General features: G+C 36.4%; 1 protein-coding gene across 1 annotated transcript in view; it reads left to right on the top strand.

Moving 5' to 3' along the window:
* Positions 1-19,785, top strand: part of LOC115421915 (uncharacterized) — a 60,849-nt gene that overhangs the window by 17,324 nt on the left and 23,740 nt on the right. The window contains exons 2-8 of the mRNA XM_030137921.1: positions 6,634-6,831; positions 10,083-10,850; positions 10,899-12,285; positions 12,990-13,172; positions 15,459-15,579; positions 18,347-18,440; positions 18,622-18,708. Of these exons, the coding sequence (XP_029993781.1) occupies positions 6,634-6,831; positions 10,083-10,850; positions 10,899-12,285; positions 12,990-13,172; positions 15,459-15,579; positions 18,347-18,440; positions 18,622-18,708 (2,838 nt within the window). The remainder of the gene's footprint in view (positions 1-6,633; positions 6,832-10,082; positions 10,851-10,898; positions 12,286-12,989; positions 13,173-15,458; positions 15,580-18,346; positions 18,441-18,621; positions 18,709-19,785) is intronic.

Genomic DNA, 19,785 nt, shown 5'->3' with positions numbered 1-19,785 from the left:
AAAAAAAAACACAGAAAAAAAAAAAAGTTAAAGCATTTACGGTTTTACAGCCCTATGTTTGTAAGCAGGTCAGTATCTGCATAGATCCCTGTAAGCAGGTGTACAGTAACTGGTGAAGAGTGGTGCTTTTTACAGCTGACTCATATTACCAGCAGTGTAAATACACTAAGACTTACATTTCACTGTTGTTGTGAGCGCTCCAAAGACTCTCTACCTCATGTATATTTATTCATTTATAATGAATCATCACTGCCAGGGAACCTTTCCTACTTAAAGTGGCTACAATCAATACTTTGTAACGTGAACAGGGTCCTTTCTACTGTCATCATCTGACTGTGCACTTTCCTTCAGCCTGAAACTTTATTGTTTTTGCTCATTTTTATGGCTTTCACTCCTGATGCAGCTGTTACATAATCACCTTATTGCAATTATTTAACTTAAAAGACTGATTTTTTTTTTTTTTTTATTAAATGGAATTATGCATTTTAAAACATTTCCCTGTGGTCTGCATAAACTGTAAATGCTCCACAGGTCCATCTTCAACCCTATTTCTGAGTAATGACACCAGAAAGGTCGTTCTGAGCGCTGGCCCTTTAAATGCAAATGACCCCACCCCCTCCAGGTTGTTGGCTGTGCTACTCTGTTCCGTTCAACCAACAACTGAACATTTTAGGAAACCAGCTCGAAGTTTGGACATATTTTCAGTATGGGCTACAACCTACTGACAAACAACTCGGAGAAATGTTCGTTGGAAGGCTTGCCCTTTTATGTGCAAATTTAGTGACATAACTAGTTATAAAACGTAACAAATTAAGCAGGAATTAAAATAGGTTGTAGAAATCCACTTGATTTTTGCCAAAATGAATATAAAGATACCTTTGCAGCACCTGGAGGGTTCAAATTCAAACTTTTTGAACTATTAGGGTCCAAATACACAAATAAATGAACCAAAGACTAATAAAAGTGGATGTAGCTAAATATGACCCCTTTAATTTCAGTTATTTTGGGGAACAGTTGCACCATTCAGTTGAAAAACATGAAAAACAGCTGGTAGAAACAGAAATTTGATATTTTTACATCCTTCACAATCATTACAATTGAGTGTCTAACTTTTATTGGTTTCTTTCATTATAATAAAAAGGTTTTATGTGCATTATATGAGCACAAATGTTTGGACGCATAAAACTGTAGGTTTGCAGGACTTCCCACTCCCACTTATTGTAAAGATTAACAAGATAAAAATGTTCATGAAAGCTGTTGTCAGTGATTATCCAGTGGTTACTTGTGTTTTTAAAATGATTATTTATGGTCTGAATGTGACAAATATTTCAGAAATCAGGATGAAGAACCTGTCCATCCATCCATCCATACATACATACATTCAAAAAAAAAAAAAAAAAAAAGAAGTTCACATTGAGTAATATGAAGTAAAAACAAACTCTGAAGTATTTTCCAAGCATATAAGATGGAATGGAACCCAAATTAACCCCAAAAACTAAATAAAAATGCTTATTTCAATGAAATGTATCACAATATAAAATTATATTTTGACATTTCTCATTACTATTTTGTAGCCCAGCCCTCTGTTAGCAAAGAAACACCTGAATTCAAAGAGTCCCAATACTTTTGTCTATATAGCGTATTTGTATTTATGTCAGAAAAAAGGTACAAAAAGTGAACAGAGACAGTATTTTTATTAATGCATTGATAGCAGTGCATGACTCCTCTTCTTCTGCAGTTGGACTACACGTGTCTAAATGAGCCATTATTAGGTTATTACTATATTACATATAAAATAGCAGTATTAAGTGCTAGACAAATGAGTGAGCCAAAACAAAAAATGGAGCAAAAATACTGTCAGTAACGGACATATAGTGTAAATACAAACACAAGTCCTCATAAACAGTGCCGGGACTGAGTGATATAGCCAAATATGTTATCACAATAAAAGTTAAATCTTTAATTCTTTTAGTCTAAAGCAGTGGTTCCCAACCTTTTTTGGCTCATGACCCCATTTTGACATCACAAATTTCTGGCGACCCCAGACATTCAAAATGGAGACATTTTTTTGCTAAAATTCATTTGTTTTTGATCATGTAATAGTTTGCTGTACTATATTGCAAATAAATGTTAATTTTAGATGATATTTAGGCTATATAATGTATAATATACCTACATATACTCTGTTCGGTCCGGTTTTCTGACTATGACTGTGTCCGGGCAGGTTGAAGCATAGCTACATATATGGTCACATGATCGGGTCAATCAAGATATGCCCTCTCAGATATTATGTCCTGCATTTTATTTGAACTCGATTTTTATTAGGAAAAGTGTGTGGTGTTTTAATTATAATGACATATATATATATATATTGAATCATTAAATCATTTTTTAAGCGGAATTTTTAATTTCTATCAATTACTAGAAATTTCAGGTGACCCCATTTGAATTCCAGGTGACCCCACGTGAGGTCGCGACCCCAAGGTTGAAAAACACTGGTCTAAAGGCTGTACTCTTGAGTTATACAGGGTGGGGAAGCAAAATTTACAATGAACATTTAGTTGTTTTTTCTCAGCAGGCACTTCGTCAATTGTTTTGAAACCAAACATATATTGATGTCATAATCATACCTAACACTATTATCCATACCTTTTCAGAAACTTTTGCCCATATGAGTAATCAGGAAAGCAAACGTCAAAGAGTGTGTGATTTGCTGAATGCACTTGTCACACCAAAGGAGATTTCAAAAATAGTTGGAGTGTCCATAAAGACTGTTTATAATGTAAAGAAGAGAATGACTATGAGCAAAACTATTACGAGAAAGTCTGGAAGATACTATTAAAGAAGAATGGGAGAAGTTGTCACCTGAATATTTGAGAAACACTTGCACAAGTTTCAGGAAGCATGTGAAGGCAGTTATTGAGAAAGAAGGAGGACACATAGAATAAAAACATTTTCTATTATGTCAATTTTCTTGTGGCAAATAAATTCTCATGACTTTCAATAAACTAATTGGTCATACACTGTCTTTCAATCCCTGCCTCAAAATATTGTAAATTTTGCTTCCCCACCCTGTAATTGTGGTTTTAAGAACATTACATACATTTTAGAAACATTCAACAACATACCGACCTTCTTCTTCTTCTTCTTTAGAGTTGCAATGATTCATCAGTTAAGCTCAAATCTAATTAATCAGTCAAAAAACTCATTTTAGTCTCATTGAAGAAAGTGCAGATTTGTCTTTGTGATAAGAAAACATTTGATTGTGAATAGAATTAAATTACAGTGATGATCGTCTGAGTTTGTATTTCACACCTCTGTCTGCATCTCTCTCCGCTCTACTTCCCCATCATTTTTACACCAAATACCGCCGACCTCCTCCACTTCCTCCTCCAGTGTTATCATGTTGACCATTAGTGCTTTTTGTCCCAGTGGGGTGTGGCAGAAGACCAGAAATCTGTGAGTCACAGCGATGTTTCTGGAGCTGTGGGGGCTGAGAGCGGAGCAGCTGTAGACGATAATGTGAGGGGATGAGACAGAGAGAGGACAGGGTGTTGTTGCTTGGGAGGAAAAAAAATGAAATCAGCCTCAGATGGAAGCCAAAAACAAGAAAAAGAAAGAGACAAAGCAGAAAAGTGTGTTAGTCTGAAGACCTACTTGGATATTTTGTTAGTACTTCCATATAGTTTTGTGTGTACACCATACACTAGGTAAAAAACAAAAACAAAACAGAAATAATGATCTCAACATTCATTTCATTCATTCATTTCATTTGTTTATTTCGAGCATTTATAGTATACAAGCAAATTCAAAATCCCCCCCCCCCCCCAAAAAAAAAAAAAAAAATCATTCATTTAAAAGGAGTGGGAAGAAGAAGAACTTATTTAATCCCACCCCCATTCTCATCATCTAATAACTGAACATAATAACATTCTTTTTTTCTGTATCATCACAGCAGGCGTGGAATTATCACCAACAACAAACAACAACTGTTGATCCTAAATATATCAAAATAAGTGAGTGAGTGTTAGATTTTTGTTTTTAAGACACCAATTCAGATAGTAACTGCAAAAAGTTAAAACTGCCGAAAAATGATTAATATGTGATGGTTATGACAGATAGATTTAGCTCAATTCAAGAGGAAATTGGTGTTCATAGGTAATAGTTTTATGACATCTTTTAATATTGGCATTTTTGGTCTGTAAAACTGACAGTTAAGGGGTTAAAATTCTCAAAATAAATAAATAAATAAACTTCACATAAAATTTGTTTGCAGAGAAATGAGTAAAAATGAGCATCTTATTTTTTTTTGTTTGTTTGTTTTGTTTTTACTTGCTTGCATCCTTCTTGCATGCAAAGTGGAAATAACTCAGAATCTGCACCAACATGTGTTATTGCAGTAGTGATGTAGTAGCAACAAAGTTAAAGATTGTTGGCCATTACTTTCATTTCATTTTTTATTTGCTAGTCTTTCTTGTTCCTCTATATAATCAAGATGGCGACCATTTAGGGTGAGAATTGTCTGCTGTCAAACATTTAAATAAGATGAGGTATTAGCAGAGTTAATATAATCAGCATTAAAACATATTTAATACATTTCAATTTCATCACCTTAAAAAAAAATCAAGGAATTAAATTGTTTTCTACAGAGTAAAACAGTAAAAGACTGAAACATTACAAAACAACTCTGTTAAACTTAAGCTGCAAAAAGCTGCAGGTCAACCTCTTAAAAAAAATTTAACATTACCACAAGTTGACTGCCCATCACTTTACTATAAAATGGATAACTGCCAAACTTAAAATTAAAGTAATAGATAAAAAATATATATATTTGGATCACTGTAAAACAAATTAAACTAAATTAATCAATGAATCTGGAACAGAGCATCAAACTAATTGTAAAAAAAATACATCTTCCAACACATGATTTCAACCATCAGCCAGTATTAGAATCAGATTCTGCCAGTTTTTACCAAACTGATTAATTTGTTCATTTCTAAGTATGTGCTCTCAGAGTGCACTGTATTTTGCTATAACTGTGTGTTTGAATGAATTTACTCAAAATAGCGAGTGTAGAAGAAGAAAATATGAGACACAGTTCTCCAGTTGTGCAGTTCTTTCAAAAGGTGCAAAGAATGTCTTGCATAGAGGACAGTAGAGGTTATGAGGCAGCGATCCAGTTGTAACTCTGGAGATGTGATCTGACATAACCCGACACACCCTTATCTGTTTCCATCCATGTTTGCCTCCTTTCATAACTACAGCTGGGATCCATTTAGATTCTATGGAATGAGCTGTTCAGCTGCATAATACTTTGTAAGAGACACATAAAGCTCTCGGTGCATCGTTGGTAATCAGGTAATGGCTGGTTGCAGAAATATCTTTAATAAAAATAAACAACAATAACACAACAATTAAGGCACATTGGAAGAACACAGTGACTTAATGAGGAATGAATAGTTTCACATGTTGCTTCTTCAGAATAGCTCACCAAAATTACATATACATGTACAAATGCAACATGGTTGTCGCCCATAAGATTGGAATAAAATGTCATGAAATAACTGTGACAATGTGATTTATTTTTGATAGTGAAACTGGGACACAGTTATGTAATCACTGTACCTGGTCAAATGTGATTACTGATTTAAATAGGAATAAAAGGAGGAATGTGGAAAACAAAATTTTTCCAACATTATGGGCAACAGTGTACACATCCATATACATATCCATATGAATAGATGAATAAACATATACATATCCATATACATATGAATATGTACATATACATGTGGGTCACATGATAATGATGATGGTCTTTATTTTCTTTTTCACAACACAGTTATGTTATTTTGAAAGGCATTCACTTTTTTATTATATAACAAGGCAATGTTACACAATTCCTCATTTTTTCCAATCTCTTCTCTTGGCTTTTTCCTCTTTCCTCTTTTCTCTTTTCTTTTCTCTTGGCCTGATCAATGAATATGTGGTTGCGTTCACTTTCTTTAGCCATAATTGGACAAATCTCTTCATCATAGTCTTCCAAGTATCCCAACCTCAAGCATAAAAACTTAAAAAGAAGAAGAAATCGTGTAAGTGTTCTGGAGGTCATACCACCTGCTTCTTTACAGTACTTTCTCTTGCCTACTGCCTGGTATTTCATGCATCCTCGGGAAGAGAAGCGTAGGAGAGTCTCTCCCCTCGGAGCCCAAGCCATGCATTTACATATAGTACATTAACCCCCGAGGTCTGCCGCTGTGGCCTTTTCCGGGCTAAATAAAGCAGGTCCTATAAGTGGGTAGCGGGCCATGAGGTCAAAGGGAACGTGAAACCATAAACTAGAGGGCTCTAGCCTTGGGACACACAGTTTACTTGGATATCTGCTGTCAGACTGGCTGGCTTTGTGTTTAATGATGACCAGCACGTAGTGTTCATGTTTATTTAGCTATTCTCTTGACAGGTCATGAGGTTGAAAACAAGGCCCATGAGATTTACTGTGAGATGCCAGAGAGATGAAAAGTGTTTGGCTGGAATGACAAGAGCTGCAAATCACTTGTGGACACGACACGGAGGTTCGTGATGATGGAGTGAAAGTCCACGTAACAAGTCTCTCCTTCTTCTTTCTAATTTCAGAACCTTGACTCTCTGGAAGGCTCGATCCAGAACCTGCTGTCGGTCCTGTATCCACCCTTTGAGGCCACTGCACCCACTCTTCTCAGCCAGCTCTTTAAAATCATTGAAAGTCGATATCAAGGCGACGCTCTGCGGTGCCTGCTGGACTTCCTGGTCCCAGCAAAGCACATCTTGGACACTGTGCAGCAGGCTGCATGTGTAAGTACAATAATGTTGGAACTTGGAGCTTGTGTCAGTTGGCTCCTCTGAGATTAACCAGATCGCTGCATCATGCATGTTCTGTACATAATGGTCCCAACTTTAACTGGCATAATGAGGACATATTTAATGATCAAATCAAGGCAGCTGCAGGTTTTGGACTTACCTGGTAGAAGTCACATGAAGTCTTTATGAAAACAGCTTCACATGTAATGAGTATAATAGATACTGTCAGGGTGGATTATTATAAGAGAAAATGTTGTGGTTGATGAAAACTTTACACAGCCATAAAAGCATTTGCAGTAAGAAGAAGTGCCGAAGTCCTGAGATACTGAGTCCAACCTAAAGAGATACAACAACTGTGTAAACAACACAGTCTCCAGATGTATCCATCAGTGCAACAAAGGCAAAGACAACATAACATTTTGGGTTTTTGAGTGGATAGTGTCAGGAGTGAAACAAGGTTATTATCGTTAACGAAAACTAACGAAATGATGAAAATTAGAATTGAAAAAACATTTTCGATAACTGAAATAAATAAAAACTATAATTAAAAGAAAAAATGAAAACTAACTGAAACTGTATTGTGTGCTTACAAAACTAACTAAAACGAAAAAAAATTATGGATAAAATTCCTTTCGTTTTCATCTTTGTCAATGTAGGATTGATACAAAATCAATTTATTTCGCTCTAGCAATTTTAGCTAGCGGCACCATACGACACTTAACCATCCGTCACTTCTCGTCACTTGTCGTTTAGAGTCGTCTTCTCATCTTCTCTACCTGGCAACATGGAGACTAAAGTTGGGAGAAAGCAGAGTCCTGTATGGGATTTATTTGAATATGACGGCAAAGAAGATAAAATATATGACAAAACTAAAATTAAAACTAAAACTAAACTAAAACTAAGCATTTAGAAAAAAATGGAAACTAATAAAAACTAGCAAACCTGCTCTAAAAACGAATTAAAACTAACTGAATTAGAGAAAAAAAAAGTCAAAACTAAATAAAACTAAACTATAATGAAAAATCCAAAACTATTCTAACCTTGGAGTGAACTAGTTTTTATTAAGGGTTGTAGTGGGTTTAAGTTTTACATCATACAGACGTAAAACCAAGGTTTATGACACTGTTTCTGCCTGAGTGCTGCATATGTTAAGTCTGAAGAAGTTTTTCAAGTGTTTAACAAAATAGGTAGGGCATATATAGGGTATATGTTTGCTGTAATGTCACACTTTAACTAATCATCTTCAATTAGCTGGATTATTGATCTCAATAAGTAATTAAGACATTTATCACTAATAAAAAATGTGGGTTCTTCTCTGGATCTAATGAAAAACTGCAGCTACTTTTATTTAACTCGATTGTTGCCTTTCTCCTCATTACACCACAAAATGTTCAGACCAGGTTGGACAGAACTTGCATGGTTTCAAGTGTTTAACAAAATTAAATGGTATACATGTAGTTCACCTAATCTTGGTTGGTCTGTTTTGTTTTGTTTTTTTTAAATTATTATGATTATTTTGACTAGGCTGTACAGCATGAGTTAGCTATGTCACACTTTGATTAATTTTTAACCCATTTAGACCCAACGCTACTTTGGTGGCAGTTCCCAAATATATTTTTCTCTCTATTTAACCTATCTTAAGTGATTTATCACCATTTATTATAATATTATCCTCTGTATTTTCAGTGTAAATAAGGTATTGTCTTATATTTAATCCGCTGATCATGTTGATGTTCATTAAAGCTCAGAGTAAATCCAAAGGTTATTAAATCAGACACAGAGAAACCTGAAGAAAAAGTGATGGTTTCAACAAATATATCAATAACTGAGCATAAATCAAGTGTATCCATCCACTAGCATTGATCAAACTCTATAGATTTTACTGGTGAATGAATGTTGTAGAAGATAACAGTCTTTTGCACATTCAGTACAGAGCCTCTGAACTTCCAAATGGGTCATATCTGATGACCATGAAAAGACGACAAACTGTATTTTACATCAATTATTTACATGGATTGATGAAATTAATGGATCAACAGGTATTAAACATTTTAGATCAGTAGATGGTTTTGGTCATCAGTAGCTGTTTGGGTCTTTAAAGATTAAATTGGCTGGATTATCAATATCAATAAGTAATTAAAAACTCCATCCCTTATAAAAAAAAAAAAAATTAGGTTCAGGTGGTAAACAGTCAGATTTAGTTAATTTCCACTGATCATAATGTCAGTAAAGATAAACAGATATATGTATATTTGTGTGCTCTTATTTGTTTTCCTTGGTGGATTTTAGACCTATATTGGTAACACTGAATAATAAGTACACATTATGAAGCATTAGTTAAGCATTAACAAATACTGAATTCATCATTTATAAAGCATATTTCTGATATGAATACTCATTAGTATTTAGTTTATAAGCACAGTTATAATGGTTTTACTCATCACTAATAAGCATATTAGTTAAGCATTAACAAATACTGAATTCATCATTTATAAAGCATATTTCTGACATGAATACTCATTAGTATATGGTTTATAAGCACAGTTATAATGGTTTTACTCATCATTAATAAGCTCATCTACAATGTGCTTAATGATTGTATTTTCATACTTTATAAATTATGGATTCAGTATTTAAAAATTTAGTATTGCATCACTTACAAACCAGTTATGATGTGCATTTATGCTCACACATACACTATTCAGACATGTGCTAATGGTTACTGAATATGTTAGTGGGTATTTTATACAAACTCACACATTTATTTTTCAATAGATGTCCTATAAACAGTTATTAACACAGGAATTCATTATTTCAGGTAGTTATAAAGCACTTACTACTCAATAATTAAGTATATAGTGTGAGCTCATCTAAAGTGTGCGCTATCTATGCCATCTAAAGCATTTACAAATGAGATTTAAAGGTTGGCAATGCCTAAAGACTCACAAAAGTCTCAATTATTCTAACAAAGGACATACACAGCGCATGGGATTATTAAAACAAACTGCAAGATTGAATCATGAATGATTATGATTATGAATGTTTAGTAAAACCATTATAACTGTGCTTATAAACCATATACTAATGAGTATTCATGTCAGAAATATGCTTTATAACTAATGAATTCAGTATTTGTTAATGCTTAACTAATGCTTTATAGTGTGTACTTATTATAAAGTGTTACCCCTATATTCTGAATCTGACTCCAACCCCAACCCTCTGTTTTCTGTCCATTTCCTCTTCAGTCTCAGTACTCGGACGGTCTTTTCCTCTGTGAAGGCTGGCCGCTGTGTTTGCGTGACCAAGTCGTCATCCACTTTGCTCCCATCGACCCACTGCAACTCCAGCCCGGTGACTTTTACCTCCAAGTGGCACCGTTCTGCGACCAATCAGCTCGCATCGTGGTTTGCAGCCTTTTGGAAGAGGAGGAGCTCCGAGTGGAAGTAGTGGAGGAAACCCCAATCCCCGAAACCTCATACCCGTGTATATTCAGCCGTGACTGGTTGGAGGAGATCAACCAGGGTCGCCATGGGACCCCCCTCAGCCGATGCCTGCTCGCCACTGAGCAGGGCGTGGTGAGGTTACCATGGGAACGGGTGGCCGTGCCTGATTTTGTGGATGTGCCGGAGCGTTTTGGGAGTAGTATGGCCTCTACTCCCTCTTCATATCCACCTCTACCACCTCCACTTCCTCTTCCTCATTTTCCTGAGACTTCTTCATCAAAACACCCACTTCCTCTCTCATCTTCAAAGGAATCTGCACAACCTCAAACTAATTCTGTCAAAAAATCTTCACATGCACCTTCCTTTTCTGTGGAGACAAGGATTTGTCCGGCAAAGCACGGCATCGCTGTGTCACTTTGTTTGGTCGATACTAGCACTGCTTCTTCATCCAGGGTGTTTAAATTAAAAGAGCCTGAAGCAGAGTCCAAGCCCATAGGCTGGGTTTCTCCAAATACATGGGACAGCCGCTGTACTGGGCCGGATACGAATGCAGAGACTAAAACGAGTAGTACAGGTACATGCACCCCTGCTAGCACTAGTAGTCATCTGAATAAATGCAAGGGTGGAGATCCGATTGTTGATGAAAATATAGAAGATAAACACAAAGATACAAGCAGAGGTCAACAAACAGACCAAAATAATAGTACAAGGTGTGCAGAAGGAGAATATATTGATATACAGCAGGCAACTATGCTTTTTGGGAGAGCGCAGTCAGCATCTGGAGGTCAACAGAAACTAGAAATGCAACCACACACACAAACCGAAGCACAAATGCAAAGAGTTCCACAAAGGCAATTACAAATGCAACCTCATGCATATATGGAGTCGTACATGCAAACACAAGGACAGGTATGCACACAGATACCACCTCAGACACATGCACAGTTACTTACAAAACCACCAACACACAGTCCTGTATTATTGAAGCCTAACACATCAGGGGAAACAGGACCTCCACCTGCCCTCCAGCATTCCCAGCCTCATCTTCAGGACTCCACTGATGCGTCTCCATGCGTCCGAACTCTCCGGTTCTCAGAGAAACCCTGTACCCCATGCATGAAGAGGAAACAAGGCGGGAAGTTTTCCAGAGCTCAGGAGTTGAGGTGTCGCTACAGAGACTCGTACCAGGCTGCGATCCAGAACCCTGTCGCTTTTGGACAGGAGAAAGACAGGGGGAAAATGTTGGCGGTTTTGGAGGAGGATGGTGATTTTTCACAGTGTGAGGGCAAGAACTGGCAAACAGAGACCGATACAGGAGAGCCGTGGTGTCACATCCAAGAAACGTGGATTCAAAACCAGCCTGATTCCTCTGTTAGTGGCGCAATCTGTAAGGAGTCAGGGGAAATAAACACTGTTCCATATTGGAAACCAGGAGACCCTGCTGCCTGTATGGATTACAGAGCTACTAGTTCTCAGATAACTGAAAGGACCACTGTGCCACTTAGGGAACCAAGGGACACACACTCCGCCAGACCACATGGCAATTTACATGTAAACGGGACAAGTTCACCAGCAGGAGTGAGAGCAAATGCACTGTTTAGCTCAAACGAATCTAAACAGTCAGATGTGGTCCCCACCAAGCCTTATGGATTACCGTTTTGTTCAGGTGAAATTTCAGGGATGAACATGAACACCGCCAAAGCTTGTGAACAGCTACAAAACAGAACCAACTCTTTCAGGCTTCATTCAGTTGTGTCTCCTGCATCTCCACTCAGCAGAAGGGAATCGGTTTTGTCAGATGGAAGGTGTTCCTCTCTTTCCACAGCAGTGGTGGACACCTCAGAGAAGTGTGATGTGGTTATAGTTGAAGGTCAGAGGGTTAGGAGAAGAGAAACCATGGACTCCTGTGCAGAGATTCCTCAGCTGCATGTGGTTAAGTGTAAAAACAGCACAGCCTTCGGACTGGTTTCCCCAAAGATCAACAGGAGGAAGTTGGTCATTCCAGGTAAATTACATACTGTTTGTTATTTTATTCTTCTAACACTGAACTTTTACCTATAAAGACCCAGTGTTAATTTTGTGGCAGTTCCCAAATATTTTTTTCTCTAGATTTAACCTTTCTTAAATAATTTATCACCATTTATTATAATATTATCCTCTGTATTTTATGGGGTTTTTTTTCAATGAAAACCATGCTCTTGTATTTAATTTACTGATCATATAGATGTTCATAGAAGCTTAGATTAAAGTTGAGGATTATTATATCAGAAACAAGTCATAATTCTTCCCACTCCTTTTCGAGTGCTGAAAAAAATTGTTTGACCATGTTGTATGGTTCTTTGTTGTCTGATGATTCTATGAGCTTGGAATAAAACTAAACTAATTAACTAAGTAACTAACTAAACTTCATGGGTTTTACTGGTGAATCAATGTTGTAGAAGATGACTTGTTTCCACGCTCCGTATGGAGCCTCTGAATGTCCAAATGGGTCGTATGTGATGACCATGAAAAGATGATGAACTGCATTTTACACCAATTGTTTACATGGATTGATAGGATGAATGGTTCAGAAGTTATTAAATATTTTAGATCAGTAGATGGTTTTGGTTGCCAGTTGCTGTTTGGGTCTTTATGGGTTAAGGATTTACCATTCAATGAATATCTGTCTTCCTTACTTTTACTACCATAAAATGCATCCATTGTCTATAGATGTTGCTCAAACTGGTAGTAGAAATGGACATCAGATGGAGAACCAGCCTCAGTCTGATCAACCTCCAGCAGTAGTGATGCAGAAGAACCCTCCATCTGCCCGTCCCAGACCAGACCACCTCCCCCTGGGTTCCCCAGACCCCAGAGCCCACCCCCTCTATCAAGGAGTAACATCACTCACAGGTGAATCAATCTGTCAGTCTGTTTGTAAATGTATTATGGCCTCTGTACAGTCCTGGTTCTGTAGATTCCACTATTCTAGCCAGTTAGTAACACAGGTATTTCTTTTCTGTGTGGTTGGTAATATTTAGTTTTTTGTTTTGATTTTTTTGTTTTTAAAAGGGCTAGCTTGTGCTAAAGTGATGACACACACCCTCAAAGTGTATCCATGAATAAAACTTGTGAAAGAGTGCTGAGGGGAGGGATATATTAGTTTGGCTGTTGAGTTTATATACCAACAATATATTCATTTTTCAGAGTAAAGACAAATATTACTCTTCATCCATTTAGCTTTTGCATCTGTACTGTTGTGTTTTTTTAATTCCCTGGTGTTATTTATACAGCACTGGGCCAACATTAGGTTAGTTGGTTTAGTAAAGTTCTAATGACCACACATATGTCTCTCTCAGTTTGCATTAAGATCCAATCTGTATATATGTGAAGTATGTACAGCAGAAAAAACAAAAGCTGAAGGGAAAAACTAGCTTCTATGAACCACAGTGGTCGTATTTAATGTGACCTGCCTCTCCACTTAACATGTCTTTAACCCTTTTGTTCAGAAAATACAAGATTTATTACATTCATTTTCTGATGTTTTATACCAGGTTTCATTCAACACATGTCAGATGTTTCTAACTGTTTGTGCTGCTTCATATCATGGGGTCAGGGGTCACACTAAATACTGAGTTAGAACCCTTTCAGTTCTGTTTTTGTGTCTCGTTTAAGGCTGCGCACATATTCCTGTATTTTCTTGTCATATCTGAAGAAAAGACAGTCATAAATAAATATATTTGGTTATTTTAACCTCGAAAAAACAACTAAGTTAAAGGTGGAATAAGACTTTTGCACAGTTCTGTATATCTGCATTGTTTACTCTCTTCATACATCTCAGAAACCTTTCCTTCGGACTCAGCCCACATTCTTTTAGAGCTGCACTAGTACTGGAGATAGTTCTGGCACCATCCACTATCATTCTAGAACAAAGTTAAAAACTCTGGCTAGTTTGTATTTCTTTAAATGGATCATAGTCATTTCAAATGGCTCTAAGCCCAGGATGGAGTGACAATGCCAAAATTGTGCTGTGGGACTAGTTGTTTTGATGTAACAGGAAGTGACGTGGTATTAAAATGAAATCAGTAAACCTCACATTAAGACATATAGTATGTGTTGGTGAAAACTTGACATTTTCAGTGTGTATATAGTTGCAGGTCAAGGTTGTTGTTGATGTCACAGGGGTAAAATACTGTATTTCCCCCAAAAAATTACAATCGGACTTTCCGCGTTGATAACTTTCAAAATAATTAATCAATCTAAATGCTATTTCAGGGTATGAAACTATTACTTTTTACCTACATTTTGCAGAAAACCCCTTTTAATTCGGTTCAGTGGTCACGGAGAAATGTGGATCTTTGTAAAGCATTGTCATGGGTTCTTTGACAGGTTAAGGGAGGAGTTTAGAGAAAGGAAACGCGTCTCCTTACAAAACTTGGAGGGAAGGGACTTCTGACATGCTTTACAAAGATCCCCATTTCTCCGTGACCACTGAAGCAAATCGAATGGGGTTTTCGGCAAGATGTAGGTAATAAGTGATAGTTTCATGCCCTGAAATTGCATTTTGATTGATTTATTAATTTTAAAGTTATCATTGCAGAAAGTCAGATTGTCTGGGTTTTTTTGGGACCTACGGTACAGGCAGTGGAAACGTAAAGTGGCAGAATTGTTGCAACAAATGACCTCCTATGAACCAGATTACCCTTTCCTTATATTTTATCCAGTAATACAACATGAAACCTATCTTATCCCCCCCCAAAAAAACTGTACAGAAGCATAAAAACAAAAGCTTTTTTATTGAATTCTTCTGGAGCTGAAGGGTGAAAGAAAGTGTTAAAAGTCATAAAAGAAATCCTCAATCTGCCTATTTATCTTCATTTAAATGTAAGTGATTTGTCTATTGATCTGTAGCCTACCCTTCTACAAAGTTTCTTGAAAAGGAGTGCCGTAGTTTTTGTGAATTCCTGTAAACCAACAAAGAGGCATCAACTACATAACATCCAAGGAGCAGCAGCAAAACAAAGTCGATGCTTTTCTGAAGATTTTGGTCGTAACTCCTCGTATGTAGTAAAATGCTACAGTCAAAGTTCTTCCTCCTGTCATTTTTTGAGCTGATGATACTTCAGGATTTAGTAGAGATTATGGAAATATTCCAACCAGTCGGCAGGACTTAAATTCTCGCTGATCTTCTTTCCTCAGGAGGCAGAGACAGAACAGGCAGAGCAATAGTTGAGCTCTATGGAGACCACGAGGGATGGAGATCAACGATAACAAGCCAGGAGCTGTTTAAAGTGCTGCTGTACTTCTACTCCATCACCAGGTAAGAACATCTGTGTAGACCAGGGGTGGCCACGCTTTTCAGATTGAGAGCTACATTTGAAATGACCAAGTCAAAATGATCTACATACTCTAAAAAATACCCAAATACGCAGTGGTGGGAAAAAGTTTTAGGACATATTGCATCAAGAATCACTCTTAAGTCATTGAACTCTGCCAAGTATTGTTCCATTCTCCAAACCCACATGCTTACATCTGCACATGCTCTGTTCCATCCAGGTCAAAACTGGATGTTTCAGCAGATAATAAAACATATCCACAGCATGACAGGTTGAAACTGTCAAGAATTTAGTTATATTTTTTTCTTGTTAAGGGTCCAAACACAGTAATGTCCCGTCAGAGAGCAAACTTTAATTGATTGCCATTCCAACATTTATTTCAATATAAAAGTAGCTCCTTGTTTTGGATAATCCCTTATGATCCAACTAAAGTAAAAATTAATTTAAAAGTAAAAATGTGGGTCATTTAGCAACACTAATCTGTCAAATTGTCTCTAAAATGTCCAATCAGAGAGATTTCGAATACCATGTTTTGACCCTTAACAATAATTATTTGCATTTGTTTGTGTCTGTCTGATGTAGCTACACCTTTTGAAACACAAAAAAGAGTTTTCCACAAATATTTCATGATAATATTTGAGACTACAATTTTGAAGTTTGTGTTTTTCAAAGGAACACTGAATATTAATGTCACTCCCTCCAGGAAATACACCATGCCAAAGTTCTTCATTTACTGATAGATTTATTCTTCTGAGTTTATCACTGGTAAATCCACCCTCGAACTAAGCAACACACACATAAGTACACAATAAAACACACATACACATTGACTGAATCCATTATATGCAACACAATATAATATAAATAAATGTCCATCGCTGGCTGCACAAAAACAAGGGGGGGGGGGGTGAAAACGGCAAACACAAAACCCTTCAGGGAAATCGAAGTAATTTAAACTTTATCTCACAAGCGGAGCAAAACCTCTCATCATGGTTAAGGTTAATGACGTTCATTTTGTCTTCTGTTTATGTAGTTATACTTTTCTTTTTTCTTTTGTTCAGACAAGGTATAACATCTAAAAACTATACCTTGTCTGAACAAAAGAAAAAAGAAAAGTATAACTCTCATCATGGTCTTCATGGTCTCAAAATGCTGCGACAACTAAATTGTCCCTGTGCAACACAGACTGTGTACAAAGTTCCTACCTATTAAACAAAGTTAGAAAAAATACATTATATAAATAAAACATGTAAACAAACATAAAATTACAAAAATGAACATCAATGCCTTTTATGGCAGTTAAAACTAATAAACACTGTAACTGCTGGTTATTGAATGTGTCCACGCTTCGTACTGATGTCCACAGCAAGTTTATTTTTCACAGAAGATAGTGCGATAGCACACCGTGAAAACTAAATACAACAAGAAAAGTAGACAAGGTTTTACTTAAACATCATCCTTACACAACAGTAGTTTCTGTTAACATAAATTAAAAGTTGTTATTACCGTTTTTGCCTAGATAACCAACAGAAAATGGGATGGGGTGTAATGTTCTCTGTTTGGACCCGCCAGATCTGTCCTTTCCTCCCGTGTTTTCCTTCGGTTCCGTGTTGGGGGCTACATGACAATACATGAACTTTGACCAGGACGAACTTACTTAGTGCAAAATACTAATTTGACTTAACAAAACGACTTAACTTACAACAAATCAGATATTTCAAAAATGATGTGCAAAATAAAATTAACTCAAAAAATCTAAAATAAAATGATCAGATTAATAAACTACTGTGTTGCCATAGCAACTTGATGTCCTGAAACTATATCCGTTACAAACACAATATGTGCCAATACGCAAGATTATAGCTGAGGCTAAATTTATCTATTTTAAGAATGTCCAAGAACTTTTTTCCACCACTGTGCGTTTATTTATGTGAGTCTACTTTATGTATACAATATAATAGGCGTACCTTACATAACTACATGAACCTTTACAGCACAATACAGTTAAATCCATTTCTGGTCAGTACCTTACTCTGAGTTGGACTGAATAGAGTCATTGCACAGTCTGGACAGTAACTGCTGGTCCTAACCTCAAACAGACCCCACATGAGCATCATAGTGAAATGTTATGTGAACTCAATAATTTTCAAGTGAGAATAACGACTGCTGTCCGATTAACTGTTAATTAATTTTAGATCCCTCATCTTTCTCTTTCTCGGTTCATTTTTGGAGGGAAATCAGTGATGTAGTTTTTCTGAACAGTTTCAAAGTGCCTCTCTACATTTCCCTTCTTTGAAATAGCAATTATAATTTAACAGATCAGATAAATGCACTTTGAATATAACATGGTGGAAAAAAGTCCTCCTCCCATTCTGTATAGAAGTGGTCAGTTTTGGGTTTCTTACTTGGTCCAGCTCTTAGCCCTTTTTAGCTGCTTTTTAAACACTTTTTAGTAAATGTAAATTGGAAGCCTAGCTATTTCACTTATCTTAATGGGGTTTTGCAGTAGTGTGCTGACCCCTGTGTTAGTAAAGACCATCACCCTACAGGTCAATCAAATATAAAATGCCATATGTAGGATAAATGATCAACTATAAAGGTTTTTTTTTGTTTTTGAGGGCACACAGTCTACCCCCATTACCACTGTGATTAACCAGACATGTTGGGACCCCTGATATAGACATTACTGGGAAATAAAGTATTCATCTGACCAGTGTGTGTTGTCTACTGTTTTTTTTTTTTTTTTTCTAGAAGAGAAATCAGAGAAGCCGGACTGACACTGATCTTTGATGCAAGAAAGACAAATCCTCAACCACAGCTCTATAAAGCCTTAATGTCGCTTCAAGTAAGACGCACACAAATCTCCCGTTGTACATCTGAAAACAGGTCAGAGTTAAATGTTCACTGGGTGTTAGCGTCAGGTTGGATGACGGCTCCTCACAGACAGTACATCCTGACTAAAATGCCAAGTTCTTGAATAATGTATCGGCTCAATAGTTAATTTATGGAGTGTTAAATTGTTACAGGAGCAGACTCCCCAGGCCGTGAACAGTTTGGTGCTTCTGGTGGATAAAGAGAACAGCCATCGGCCAGAGAGGTGTCCAGGGATCCAGGTCAGCTTTTTCACCCCTCCAAACAAGCTCTTTATGGAAAACAGCTTCTGTGAGGTTTAATCACTTTTTACATATGCAAAAGAAATTAAAAGTTACTCAAGTTTGTTACTTACTTTAATCTCAGATTTTTTCTTGCTGTGTTGCCATAAATTTGCACAATATTTAATATAAAATTACAGTGCAAACAAGCAGTGATGTAATGAGACAAAGTAGTTTTACTCAAGTTTATTTTAAAAGTGCTTTGATTTCCTTTTATTCTTTACATTCAGTACATTTCTGAGCCTGATATTATACTTTTTACTCCACTAAATTTGTGTGACAGCTGCAGTTATTTTTCCGATTGTGAAAACCACATATCTCCCATGTGTTGATTCTAAAATGTTTGTGATATACTGAATAATGTGGTGTATGTATTTAGTGTATAAACTCAGCCAAATTAGTTATTTAAAAATGTTTAAAACCCATTTAGGACTTGTTTGTAAATGTGTATGTGGTTCTCACATGATAATATTATTATGGAATATAATGCATCACTGCAGCTTTAACTGCAACTGTGTAAAGTAGTGTTTTCATCATGTACAGCAGTAAATGCAAAAGTATAGTTAACCTGATGATACATGCCAGTACATATTTTAACTAAGTTTTATAGAGTGAGGTTTTAAAGGCTGAATTTTTACTTATGGAGGACTATTTTCACAGGATGGTATTAGTAGTTTTTCCTTAAAAGTTCTGAAAACATACATAAATGTATAGAGTAGACAAAACCTGTTTAACAATGATTTTGCCACCAGGAAATACTTGATTTGATGCAGTCTAATCCCAAAAGTGAAATCATCAAATAGCAGGATTTTGAATCATACACAAGTCAAAATGTAGCCACTATCACCTGCATTTTAGTTCTATTAAAAAACTAAGTGATCAGAATTTAGATGGGTTTTTATAATTAAAAGAAAAATACAGTACAGCCCAAACTGATGTAAAACTGGAGTTCTTATTTTCATTTCCTCTAGTACCAGATGAACATGTTTTGTTGTTGTTGCCCAGTGACTTAACCTCTTGAGACCCAGCAATGCATTT

This window comes from Sphaeramia orbicularis, chromosome 7, assembly GCF_902148855.1.
Source record: "Sphaeramia orbicularis chromosome 7, fSphaOr1.1, whole genome shotgun sequence".
In the NCBI taxonomy this organism is placed as follows: Eukaryota; Metazoa; Chordata; class Actinopteri; order Kurtiformes; family Apogonidae; genus Sphaeramia; species Sphaeramia orbicularis.
This window is presented reverse-complemented; position numbering and strand designations above follow the sequence as displayed.